This window comes from Arachis ipaensis, chromosome B07, assembly GCF_000816755.2.
Source record: "Arachis ipaensis cultivar K30076 chromosome B07, Araip1.1, whole genome shotgun sequence".
NCBI classification, from domain to species: domain Eukaryota; kingdom Viridiplantae; phylum Streptophyta; class Magnoliopsida; order Fabales; family Fabaceae; genus Arachis; species Arachis ipaensis.
The window spans coordinates 14,068,891-14,083,425 of NC_029791.2; the positions used below are offsets into that span (position 1 = coordinate 14,068,891).

A 14,535-nucleotide genomic window follows, 5' to 3' on the forward strand; every position below is an offset into this window, starting at 1 on the left:
TTGTCCGATTTGTTCTCTCCCGAAATAAAAAAAAAACTACATTGAAATCGGACGGTCTGATCACAAAACTCAAATTCAAATTTTTCCTCCCATATAAATCGAACTGTCCGATTTGTGTACTTACTTTCTCTAACAAAGAAATCGAATTGTTCGATTTCTTCTACTTATTTTTCAGAAAAAGCTGCCACCACATTCAGGTCTAGCACCACCAATCTCTATAACAAGACACAACACACACAATATACATATCGAAAAATTGAGCCCATCTTTTGAGTACACTATAAAAATAATGTGATATGTTAAATAGTATATGACATGGCAAGTAGAAATATACCTCGATATATAAGTATAATTGGTTTATATTGTTGTAAAATAAAAGATATATAAAATAAAGATGTATAAATAGAAGACTCTAATATTAAAATAATTAGCTCAATAATAATTTATATATATATATATATGTTGTAATAAAGATGTATAAATAGAAGACTCTAGTATTAAAATAATTAGCTCAATAATAATTTATATATATATAATAAAATTATATGTTGTAATGTATATATATATACAAAGATAGAAAGGAGTATAAAAAGTAAAGAGAGAGAAAATTGCATAAATATATATATATAAAGATAGAAAGGAGTATAAAAAGTAAAGAGAGAGATAATAGCATTTGCTTTTATTATTGCTATATGTATAAAGAGAGAGAGAGAATAATATTCAATTGTTGTTGTTGTGTATTACGTACAGGGGCTTAAGCCTCTATTTATAGTGGTCATGAGGTAGCTTTTCCAAATTATCATTAAATGTATTTTTCCTTGGAAAAACTAAACCGCCCAACATAAATGGGCATCCACGTAACTTAAGCTTATCACAACACTCCTCCTTGGATGACCATTTAGAATTATGCCTCGTTAAAACCTTACTAAAGAAAAACCCAATGGGAAAAAAAACCTTAGTGAAGGAAAAAGAGTACAAAATCCTTTAGTGATGAGAACTGCCTCATTAAAAACCTTGTCAAGAAAAACCCAATGGGAAAAAAACTTGACCAAGGGAAAAAGAGTACAGTCTCCCCCTCTTGCCGACATCATTTAATGTCTCGAAATCAACGCATCCCAATCTCATGTACCAATCTTTCAAAGGAGGATTTTGGAAGTGACTTTGTAAATAAATCTGCCAGATTGTCACTTGAACGGATCTGTTGGACATCAATTGTCCCTTGATTTTGAAGGTCATGAGTGAAGAAGAATTTGGGAGAAATATGCTTTGTTCTATCACCTTTGATGTATCCACCCTTAAGTTGAGCAATGCATGCTGTATTATCTTCAAACAGGACAGTTGGAGCTATTTTATGATCAATCAGTCCACATGATGACAGAATATATTGAATCAGACTCCTCAGCCAAAAACACTCACGACTAGCTTCATGAATCGCCAGTATTTCAGCATGATTAGAGGAGGTTGCTGCTATCGTCTGTTTTGTGGACCTCCATGATATGGCTGTACCACCATATGTGAACATGTATCCTGTTTGAGATCTCCCTTTATGTGAATCAGACAAGTATCCAGCATCTGCATAGCCAACTAATTGTGACTTGGATCCATAGGGATAAAACAAATCCATATCAACCGTCCCATGAAGATATCGAAAGATTTGTTTGATTCCACTCCAATGTCTTCTGGTTGGAGAGGAACTATATCTTGCTAGTAAATTCACAGCAAATGATATGTCAGGTCACGTATTATTAGCAAGATACATTAGCGCTCCAATGGCACTAAGATATGGTACTTCAGGACCAAGGATATCTTCATTTTCTTCTTTAGGACGGAATTGATCCTTTTTCACATCCAAAGATCTTACGATCATTGGTGTACTTAATGGATGTGACTTATCCATATAAAATCTTTTCAAGATCCTTTCTGTGTATGTTGTTTGATGAATAAAGATCCCACCTTTTATATGCTCGATCTGCAGGCCGAGACAAAACTTAGTCTTTCCAAGATCTTTCATCTCAAACTCTTCTTTTAGAGTTTTTATAATTGTTGGAATCTCTTCAGGAGTCTCAATGATATTTAAATCATCAATGTACACAGCAATTATAATGAACCCAGATGTAGTTTTCTTTATGAAAACACATGGGCAGATATCATCATTCTTGAATCCGTTTTTGGCCAGATACTCAGTAAGACGATTATACCACATTCGTCCAGATTGCTTTAGACCATATAAAAATCTTTGCAATTTGACTGAGTATAACTCTTGCGAATATTCATTGGATGGTTTAGATATCTTTAGTCCTTCAGGGACTTTCATATAGATATCACGATCTAATGAGCCGTATAAATAGGCTGTTACCACATCCATTAAATGCATATGCAGTTTATGATATGCAGATAAGCTGACCAAATAACGCAATGTTATCGCATCCACTACGGGGAATACGTTTCTTCATAATCTATACCGGGTCTTTGTGAAAAACTTTGTGCCACAAGTCGGGCTTTGTAGCGCACAACTTCATTTTTCTCATTTCGTTTTCTCACAAATACCTATTTGTATCCAACAGGTTTTACATCTTCTGGTGTACGAACTACAGGTCCAAAGACTTCACGTTTTGCAAGTGAGTCTAATTCAGCCTTCATGGCTGCTTCCCATTTTGGCCAATCATTTCTTTGTCGACATTCTTCAACTGATCTTGGCTCAAGATCCTTACTTTCATGCATGATATTTAATGTCACATTATATGCAAATATTTCATTGACAATTGTCTTATTTCGGTCCCATTTCTCTCCTGTAAAGACATAATTTATCGAGATCTCGTTATTTTTACAATTTTCAGGTACCTGAACGTCTTCTGGTGTTATATCAGAATTTTGGACAACTGCAGGTGTCTTTACTATGTCTTTTTCAACAGGAATCGTATTTACCTCTTTTCTCTTTCGAGAATTTTTGTCTTTGGAACCGACAGGCCTTCCACGCTTCTGGCGTGTATTTGCTTCAGTGGCTATTTGTCCTACTGGGACATCAATTCGAATTGGGGCATTTTCCGCCCTACCATGCTTCTGGCGTGAATTTGCTTCAGTGGCTACTTGTCCTACTGGGACATCAATTCGAATTGGGACATTTTCCGCTGGTATATAAGATTTGGTAATCCTCTTTGTATCGGAAAATACATTAGGCAATTCATTTGCTATTCTTTGCAAATGTATAATCTTTTGAACTTCCAGTTCACATTGCCCTGATCGAGGATCTAAATGCATCAACGATGATGCATTCCAGTTAAGTTCCTTTTCAGGAAGCTTATTCTCTCCCCCTAATGTTGGAAATTTTGATTCATCAAAATGACAATCCGCAAACCGGGCTTTAAACACATCACCAGTTTGTATCTCAAGATACCTCACTATAGAGGGAGAATCATATCCAACATATATCCCCAATTTTTTTTGGGGTCCCATTTTGGTGCGATTAGGTGGTGCAATGGGAACATATATCGCACACCCAAATATTCTTAAATGGGAAACATTTGGCTGCTGGCCAAAAGCTAATTGCATAGGAGAGAACTGATGGTAACTCGTTGGCCTCAACGAATAAGTGCTACGGCATGTAAAACTTTTCAATAATTCTCCTCATCATGGTTGTTTCCGGATGACCCAATCGGTCGTGCCAAGTTATGAATTCATTTGGGCTAGTAAACTTCTGGTTTACGGTGGCATGTGATTCAATTGTACTAATCTTGGTATAATATAACCCAGATGAAAATGAGGGCAACTTTTCTAATATAACCTTTTTATTTGAATCATGAGTTGTGATACATAAGAACTCATGATTTTCCTCATTTATAGTCTCAATATGATATCCATTTCGCGAATATCTTTAAAGCTCAACATGTTTCTTAGAGACTTGGTAGACAATAGTGCATTATTTATTATGAATTTTGTTCCTCCGGAAAACAAAATTATAGCTCTTCCGGAGCCTTCAATCACATTGTCTAAGCCAATAATAGTATTAACACATTCTTCTTTTGGCACAAGCTTTTTCAAAGATGCCTGGTAAAGATCAACTAGGTGCCTTGGGGTACGGTAGGTACGTGACCAATGGCCCTTTCCACCACAGCGGAAACACTTTTCCTCGGTTGATTTATTCTGCCCGATATTCTTTTCTTTGTCCCACTTCTGGTGAGATCCTCTCTTTTGAACATAATTCTTTTTCCTTCCATAATTTTTCTTATTATTAAAACCTTGCCATTTACCTCTTCTGGGGTAATTTGCCGCATTTATTTCAGGAAATGGGGCGGCGCCAGCTGGGCGCGCTTCATGATTTTTCAAGAGCAACTCAGTGTTGCGTTCAGCAACAAGAAGGCAAGAAATTAACTCAGAATATTTTTTAAACCCTTTCTCTCGATACTGCTGCTGCAGGAGCACATTCGAGGCATGGAAGGTTGAGAAAGTTTTCTCCAACATATCATGATCAGTTATTTTTTCCCCACACAATTTCATTCGTGAGGTGATTTGAAACATTGTAGAATTATATTCATTTATAGATTTAAAATCTTGTAAACGCAAATGCGTCCATTCATATCGGGGCTTGAGGAAGTATTACCGTTTTCTGATGATTATACCTTTCTTCAAGGTCTTTCCAAAGATCTGCAGGATCTTTTAATGTAAGATATTCATTTTTCAATCCTTCGTCAAGGTGACGACAAAGAAAAATCATGACTTTGGCTTTATCCTTCTGGGATGCATTATTTTCAGCCTTAATGGTATCTCCAAGATCCATTGAATCAAGATGGATTTAAGCATCTAATATCCATGATAAATAATTGTTTCCAGATATATCAAGAGCATTGAATTCAAGATTAGAGAGATTCGACATAATGAAAAATTTGTTACCTGAGTCTTCCTAAAAATTTGATCAGAGTCTCGTGCTGATAACGTGTTGTAAAATAAAAGATATATAAAATAAAGATGTATAAATAGAAGACTCTAGTATTAAAATAATTAGCTCAATAATAATTTATATATATATATACAAAGATAGAAATGAGTATAAAAAGTAAAGAGAGAGAGAATTGCATAAATATATATATAAAGATAGAAATGAGTATAAAAAGTAAAGAGAGAGATAATAGCATTTACTTTTATTATTGCTATATGTATAAAGAGAGAGAGAATAATATTCAATTGTTGTTGTTGTGTATTACCTACAGGGGCTTAAGCCTCTATTTATAGTGGTCATGAGGTAGCTTTTCCAAATTATCATTAAATGTATTTTTTTTTGGAAAAACTAAACCGCCCAACATAAATGGGCATCCACGTAACTTAACTCTTCCCTCTCCTCTTCTTTGCAGCTTTTCTAGTACCATGATTGTAGATGGTAATTACCTGGTTCATAAGCTTTGTTGTAAAGGATATGCCAAACTTAGTTGGAACCATAGCAATGGCACGCTTCTTCCAGCAGTTATGACTATTGAATAAGTCAACTTGTTCACATGCCTTCACAAAGTCACAGGATAACTTGAGTTCATTCCACAGCTGATGTAGTGTGCAGTGCTCAAGTTGCTGGCCGTAATGTGAAATATATCCTTGCTGAAAATTAATTTGCTGGAAAGAAACTTATTTAGTAAAAATGACAGTAAAAATCCAACATCAAGTGAGGAAATGAGGAATGCACAAACCTATTAGAGAATAAACCAAAGTTTTATATCTTACCTTTATCTCTTCTGAGCTCATCTTGAGTTCATCAGCAATCCTATGAATCCAGTTTTCAGTGATGAGCATGCCTTGCGGACCACCAAATCCACGGAAAGCAGTGTGGCTAGGGAAATTAGTGAAGCAGACCTTTCCAGTTATCCTCATATTTGGAATATAATACACATTATCTGAATGAAACATAGCACGTTCAAGGATAGCAAGTGACGGATCCAGTGAATTTCCAGCATTGTTATAAATTTCGAGATCCAATGCAAGTACACTCCCTTCATTTGTAAATCTAACCTATATCAGATAATATCTCTATTTGATTATTCAACCACATTAAAAACAGAAGAACCAGTGATGTCTCTCAGAATTTAAGCCAGGTAGAAGCAATCAAAAGTACTTAATACAATAGTTCATAGTCATTTTCTGCCTAAAATACATCTTTAAGAAAAAATAAATTTTACAATAAAATCTTCACCTTCAAAGAACCACAGTTGTTTTACCAATGTATTTGATATTAGCAATACCTTGTACTTCCCAAGAAAACTATGGCGTTGCCCAGTTATCATCATGTCAACATCTCGATCAAGTGTGAGCTTCACAGGCCAATTTAACAGATATGCTGGAAGTGAAGCTGCAGCAGCAATAAAGGCTGACCTTGTCTCCTTCCCCCCAAATCCACCACCAATTCTCTTTGTTTTGCAGACTATCTTTGACATGGGGAGACCAAGAACATGAGAAACATATTTCTGGTGCTTCTGCGGGGCCTGCAATAACTGACCAAACCAGAAAATTTATGTAAATGTGGCAAAGATAATACATAACTACAACAAGTACTTATATAGTTATACTTAAGTTTAAATTTTCCTTTAGTGTGGGATCACTTAATTAATAATGGGGAAAAGTTTATACATAAGAATATAGATGTAAAAAGATTAAATTAAACTCTTTAGAGGGGCAAATGGACCCCCCAAACCTCCTAACCTGGATCCGTCCCAAGCAATAACACTGATATTTTCACAACTCAGTTACTTATTTCAAAGTTCAAGCTATACATTACAGGCCACACAAGCCCACACCATTCACCATACCTAGTTGAAGCTTGTTCCAATGATAATTTGATAATAACAAAAACTTCATCGTAAAAGTCTTGGCTAAACACAACAGAAAGAGTAGAAGACCAAAAAGTGAAGAAAACACCACCTCCCACAATCATTTTTGTAACAGAAGAACCACAAATAGATTATCAACCATTTTCCATCCTTTTTTCCTTCCAGTGTTTGAGTCTCTTATCATCAATTGTCCAATCATATATTGCCTAATGTTTCCATAAAGAATTTGATATATCAAAAACATGCTAAATATTTCAGACAAATTGAGACTTCAAAAAGATAAACATTACAAACTTTAGGCTCGGTTAAAAGAAATGTAAGACCTGAGTAGATGATATCATATGAACTTCATTTCCACCATCCAATGTCCACACCAAACTGCTATGTGGCTCAAGATAGAAGAGTTCCTGACCTCCAATGTGAACTTCCCCTTCAATTATTCTGTCACACTGACCCGACTGAAAACATTAATCTACATCACCTTTAATCAAACACTTCTCTGCATTGGGATGAAAACTTCCAGCATTGATGGCCTCTTTTATTGACAGGATGGCCGGTAGATCTTCATACTTGACATTAACTTTTCTTGCTGCTGCCTTTGCATTTTCATGTGTATCAGCCACCACTACTCCAATAACCTGGAAAACTTATATCAATCCCACAGACTAATAATGGAAAAGGCTAACCCAAGACTAAATATTCCATAAGAATGCATCATCAACTCTATAAAGGGTCAGCCACCGACTTCAAGATCTGGTAAAACCTACACTTAAATTGAAAAGAAACCATCAACAGGTAGATGAATGAGCATCCTAGTATGATTGGGAAGGGGAAAGCGCAGAGAAGTGGTCAATTCATATCAATTTTAAGTGAGATTTTAAAGGAGATATTTGTTGTATGGCTAGACAGTAGGCTATGGTGTAGAAAATATTATAGACTAAGCACACCATAAGAAGGAAGTAGGAGAGTTCCTTTTCCTTTTACTCTTCAAGTTCAAATCATAATAAAATAGTCAAAAGTTAGATATTATTCAGTAGGCTATATATCTGACCCACACAGGTTACATATTCTGTGGCAAAAAGTTCCTCATCATAAACAACAGGCTCAATTTTATTATGAGCTAGTACATCTTTGGCCAGAAACAAGCCCACAAATCCATGTGAAGACATGGCCTCTGAACCATCATCAATTGAAAGTATCCGGGCATGGGGTTTTCTGCTCAAAACTAAGGCTGCATGGAATCCATTCGAAGGCAATTGTATGTCATCAGCATATTCTGCTTCTCCTGTAACCTGAGTATACAATATGTTAAACATGTAATCAAGCATTCTACCAATAAGTAGATAGTTTGCCTAAAGAGTAGAAATACACCAAACATAACAAAAGCGCTAAGAGAATACAAAGTGAGATTAGAAAGGAAAAGTAAAAATATTAAGGTACCAAAAGATACAAGCAATATGTTTAGGAAAGATTTGCATGATAAGAAAATTTTCTTTTAAACCCTAAAATAATGATCCCAGAAACTCAATATAGAATAAATATTCCACAAAAAGAATTATGTTATGACTTATTATGTGATGTTTTTATAGAGTGACTTTTTAGATACCACTACAATAGGTAAACAAGTACTTCATGAGATCATGTGTCTGAAAGTTAAATAGCTACAGGAACAGGAAGAAGGAATATGCAAGCATGCTTGACCAATCATAACACTTCACAACTGATATAAGGAAGAATGCATAATCCGTAAAAAATTGGCTTGTCATTTTACCATGTAAGTTCAACAAACCTGAGGTTTTGCAGATAGATGAACCTCAGGAGAACCCACAGATGTCCATGTTTCATGATTTCATAGTCTTGAGATCCTGTAATTGTTGGGTGGTGCACTGGGTGCACGGCAGACAGATGAGATGCCGGTATCGACTCTTTCACCCCATCCAGTTGATGAGACACCCACAGAAAAAATTTAAAAAGGAAACTTAGAGTCAAAGATTTCCGGAACTCAACCATTCCACCAGGAGCATCATCCTTAAGTAATATATCATTTTGTAGGACTTTCAATGCATCTTGTAATAGATTTTGATCCCAGACCTTTCCAACGAGAAATCCCTTAGCTTTTTTAGCAGAAAGCGAACATGGAGCTACCCCACCATAAGCAATTGATGCATCAGCAACCACCCAGCTTTCGCTAGTTTCTTGCAGCTGAATGCACATACCTGCATTTACAATTGCAATATCATCATCCTTTCTATGAGACTGCTTAAATTCCTTCACATATTCGAATCTCTTATTCCATGGTAGGAATACTGACAGCAAGATTTCACCACTTGCCAAATCCACCTTACGATATCCCAGGAAGAAATTTTCAGCCAATGTTGTCCTGCTGTTTCCTTTGGAATCAATAATTAGAAACTTTGCTCCAACTGCCATCCAGAGAGGATTTAAGTCTGATATTAAACTCGCAGTACATATACTCGCTCAGTTACAACCTTTCTTAAAACACTCAAGAGATCAGATAGGCTTACTGCAGCACCTATCACTAGCCCGTCATCCTTTACATTCAAAACATTTAGTTCTGGCCTATACCACATTAACCCACCAAATCCAGTCAAACTCAGAGGTCATTGTCCTTAACAGGAGTTCAGGTGGAAAAATAAGTTCCTTTTCTGTATATTTGGTCCCATCTACTTCATCATAGGAAATAGCTTTATATCTATTATCACTCACTACACATTTATCATTCACATTGTTTGAATTGCAAGAGCAGGGCTTTCCAGTTGAAGGGCAACTAGACTTAGCTTCTTCAGGGCTCACAGAAGAAATGCCAGTATATAACATATCGCTAGTTTTGGCAAAGACACGGAATGCATCAACTATTGGTCAGTAACCAGTGCACCGGCACAAATTTCCAGCAAGACATTCTTCGATTTGCTCTTTACTAGGCGGGCTTTGACTTTACCACAATAATACATACATGGACATAACAACCTGTACATGAATAAATAGTTTGGAATTAAAAATTAATAAATTATGCATATGTTCTAAATCAATTGTTGTTACATGGCTATCTTAAATAAGTGTATTTTTACCAATTTAGGAATATAAATAATGCAATTGAAAAATCAAAAACGAAATTGATGCACTTCGAATCTGAAGACCACTTTGAGGTTTGACACATTTTTTGGGGGTATAAAATCAATTTTATTTTTTCGTAGATAAATTTATCAACATTGTAAATTATTGTGGATAAAAATAATAATTTACTCCCAAAACAAATTAATATTATGTTTCCTAAGAATTTAAAAAATACATGACAAAAAATAGTATTGACACCTGTCAACCATTCTTATCCTGGTCTAGTAACTTTAATCATTTACAGGTATAGACCAGATTATGCGCAATAACCTAAGTGATAATTGTTTGAGTCATGAAAATCCTAATTTTTTTTACCTAACAGCCAAGTTATAATGACAAGATCAAGTTAAAATGACAAACATAATGAATTGAAAGAAAATATTTTAATTAAAAAAAGTTAATAGTAGATCCTATTCTGATGCCATTTTATGCGGAATCCGAGTGACCATATTTTCCGATATTCAGAATAATCCACCGAGAGCGCACAACCAAAAGAATTCGTGCAGTTAAAGACAGGTTTTGCGGAACATTGGAAACTAACCACCGCAGTATAGAATGTCTTAGTTTGACTACTAAGGTTCAACAATAACTTCTAAGTGATAGCAAAAAGAGTACACCCAAAAGAAAAACACGGTTCTTTATCCTTGTCCATGCTTCAAGCTCTCATAAATATCTATCGATAGAGGGCATATCGTACCATAAATATAGTCAGGACGTTTTAGGAAATTCTTATACAACAAATCGGTAGGTAACATATCTGCCTGCAGTCTCACTTGGCCGGATTATCTTAACAACTTGTCCACGCTTCAATCCATAATATCTTGCAACAGGATCAGTAACTTGAATCCTAGGAAGCTGAGGAAAACCCCATCATAAATATTAGGGTTGAAGTAACATGTTAATATGTTGCAAGATTTGTAGTACAATTCTAGAATTAAATATATAAGTCAAAATTAAACATACTTGAGTTTCTTTCACAGTATATCTCTCAATCAAAGTTTTCTTCTCTGCATCAGTAAGTACTTGATGCTCAGGGACAAGAACATGTTCTTTTATGTTGATCAGCAATTCTGCTTCCTGCATCAATAGGTTTCTTACAAGTTGTAATTGACAAAGAGAAGCAACCATATTTCTAGCAGCAAAACTAATATAATACAAAAGGAAATGAAAAAAAAGAAAATCTTAACCATTGAAAGGATAACCTAAAGAAATAATTAATACACTATTTCCTTTGCACATATATCTCTTGGTGAAAATTTCCAATCACAAAAAAAAAAAAGGTAAAAGAATACGGGTAAATGTGAAGCTTAAGCAGCTCCCACCATTATGAACTGTATTAATTATCTCTAAGCTTGCAAGACTAAACACAAGGACAATAGTCTCTGACTCCCTATAAAATCCTGTTGTTTATTAATGAGTAGTATGTTCTAAATTCAACACCAAAACTAACAAATTTTATTTTTATAAATAATGTTTGGATTAGTGATTTGAGGGGAAGTGGAATAGAGTCCAAGGGATTTAATTGGTTTTCATTGTTTGGTTTGACAAAATGAAATAGAGTGGAATGGTTAGTAATAAAATAACAGAGAAGATTCCATCCTACTCCATCAAACTTTCAATTCTGTTTTCTCAATTTGGGGTTAGTGATGGAACCATATTTTATAAAAAAAAAAAAAGAGAATGGAATGTTGGAAATTATTTTAATTAATATTGGGTTTCTATTGATTGTGGGTTATTTTGTTGCTAAAATTGGTTGAACGGATAGCTTCGATTCTTGAACCATCATGCATTATTAAACTTGGGCTCAATAGTCAATAGTGAATGCTAGGGTATAATAGTCCAATTGATGAAAACTAGGTCTTTGATGAAACTAAGTTACTATACATTTATCTTATAATCAAATCCCACTTCCACCCTCAATCTCTTCACATATGAATACCCTAAACCCTAACTCATTCCATTCCATTTCTTTAAGCTCACTACACTCTCCTAATACCTACAATCAATAGAAATTGAATCTACATAGATGTTTCAAGCTATTGTAGAAATTGAATATATGACTCAAGAGGTACATTATAAACATATAGGAAAAGACAGACCTGGAAAACCTCCAAGTGAAATTTTGCAGCAACTTCACTGATACAAGTGCGGGCAAATGGTGTTAAATTCTGTTGACAAACCAAGATAGCCCTGAAAACATTCTCGGAGTTCATTCGATTGGTGTAGGTCTTCAAGGTCTTGACACCAACCTTAGCGTCTTCGGGGAAGAAGACATAGATCTGGTCAGAAGAATTATCCTTCTTGGATTTGTTGATGACAAGGTCTTCCCTCTTCATGTTCTCGCCATATTTTCTTCTAAATTCTTCTCTACTCATCTTGATCTCGAAGTCCCCAACAAGGTAATCCCTATCCCTCAGCATCTGCATCACCGTCTTCCTAATTCTATACAGCCTGTTGATTTCCTCCTCCGATAGAACCATCCTTCTTCTTCTTTCTCTATTCACCAGAAACCAAACAAACAACAAAATATAGGGCATATTATAATGTGAACAAATGGCAGATTGATTCGGAAGACATGCACGTTTACGATATAAGAAAAACTTCGCACTTCAAAATTATGATTCTGAGAACAAAACTCACGATAAATAATAAAGGGTTGAAAAGGTTGGAAGAAAGGCGATCCTCGAAGAGATGTTCTTCACACAGAGTAGCCGCTGCCTGTCTTCTGCATTTGAAGGAAAGGATTTATAAAAGCGTATACACAGGCCAGGCCAGACCAGGTATATACATAGTTATCAAAACCAAACCGATAATTGACCCAATCGTGGTTCAACCGGTGGATCACGAATTCATCCGATTGACCCTGTCATAAGAAAATAAAAATACAAAATTATAAAAATAAAATTAAAATTAAAAGTTAAAATATATGCCTTCATAAACATAATAAAAATCAAGTATCAATTTTTAGACATAACTAATGATGCAAAAATTAATAATGAATTAGTCACTAATAATCTAATACAGAATACTTTCTCAATTTAAATAATCAAGAGAGAACAAAATTCATTTGATGATGCTTGTTCTTGAGATAGTGGTATTTCTGATGGCTTTTGTGAGGAAGATATTTTTGAAATTCTAGTCCAAAAAAAGAACAAACAGAAAAATTCATCTCAGCAACAATTTTCAACAAAAAATTCAACTCTAATGATTTTCTAACAACAAAAATTTTGTTAACTGATTATTTCAAAAAGACAAACAAATTCAAGATTCAACTATGATAATCAGTAACAAATTCAACTTTGATGATGTTTAGCAACAAAAAAATTTAACTAAATGATTATTCAGCAACACAGCAACAAATTCAAGGTTCAATCGCTAACAAATTAAACTCAGCCATGATTTTCAGCAACAAAAATATTTAGCTAATTAATTATTTGAGGAAGACAGCAACAAATTCAAGATCCAGTTACGACAATAAGTAACAAATTCATCGTGATTATTTTCAACAAAAGAAACTAGCTCGTTATATTTTCAGCTACAAATTTCAGTAACAAATTATTCAAGATAACAAATTCATGAGGATGATTTTTAGCAACAAAAAAATTAGTTCAGTGATATTTTCAGCAACAAAATCAAAGTGCATTGATGAATTACAGCAACAAAACAGAAAAAGAAAGAACATGAGAATTTGTTGGAACTCACCAAATCGGGTTTAGGGCTTCTGGTTCCAGGAAGGAAGCTGACAGCGGGGAGGAAGCTGACGGCAAGACTCGAAGCAAGAAGACAACAACCACGACCAGCCCGGGACCTGCAGCTTCTGCTGCCGGCGATGACGAGCGCAGGGAAGGCGCGCGAGCGCGATTGAGTGCGAGACAGTGATGACTCACACAGAGTGCGACGACCAGCTTCAGTGCGAGACCGAAGGCAGTGAGAGAGACCGGAGACGAGAGAGGGAGAGAGCTTGAGTGCGACTGTGGGAGATCCAAAGAACCACAGGGAGAGAGATGAGAGCGCTCGTGCTTTAGTGAGAGTGACCAGAGGAGGGAGACATCGAGGGGCTAGGGCAAAAGGGTTTTTGATGAATGGGAAACGACGTCGTTTCCAAAATAAAAAAAAAATTAAACAGGACCCAGTCCGAGTTTTGAAAACCGACCGGTCCACTTATTTTAATAAAAATCAAGCGGGTCGAACCGGTTTTGCCGAGTTCAATGCTCGACAGTTTGAAAGGTGGCTTGGCCCAACTAAGTAACTGAATTTTCAGTCGAACCGACAAGATTGAATCGAGTTTAATGACTATGAGTAAAAATATATTCGAACCCAATCCGATTTTTTTTTAAAAGTTAAGATTGAGACTCAAAATCAAAATCTTTAGATAAGGATGGAAAAATGATACTATTTGAGTTATAATTAGTTGACCAAACCGAATATTTTATCATATCCATTTTATTGAGTTAAAATATGATACATTAACTTATTTGTTTAATATTAAATACCTTGCTATAAATTATATTTATAAATTCCTTTTAATGAATTAAATTTATAATATATATTCTTGAGAATGTATGAAGTGCTTTTACCTTTACTTTTATTTTCT

General features: G+C 35.1%; 1 protein-coding gene and 1 pseudogene across 3 annotated transcripts; both read right to left on the bottom strand.

Moving 5' to 3' along the window:
• Positions 5,317-9,803, bottom strand: LOC107606761 (annotated as a pseudogene).
• Positions 10,392-14,005, bottom strand: LOC107608752 (DNA-directed RNA polymerases II and IV subunit 5A). 3 transcript variants are annotated; one of them, XM_016310476.2, is made up of 5 exons: positions 13,644-14,005; positions 12,582-12,804; positions 12,041-12,437; positions 10,905-11,018; positions 10,392-10,796 (listed from the first exon to the last, which is right to left on the bottom strand). In XM_016310476.2, exons 3-5 carry the CDS (start codon positions 12,419-12,421, stop codon positions 10,671-10,673), a joined length of 621 nt encoding a protein of 206 aa, XP_016165962.1. In that variant the 5' UTR covers positions 12,422-12,437; positions 12,582-12,804; positions 13,644-14,005; the 3' UTR covers positions 10,392-10,670. The 3 variants fall into 3 exon arrangements, with proteins under 3 accessions (XP_016165962.1, XP_016165963.1, XP_020963020.1); XM_016310477.2 differs by having other exon boundaries at positions 12,582-12,666; positions 13,644-14,004; XM_021107361.1 differs by having other exon boundaries at positions 12,582-12,663; positions 13,644-14,003.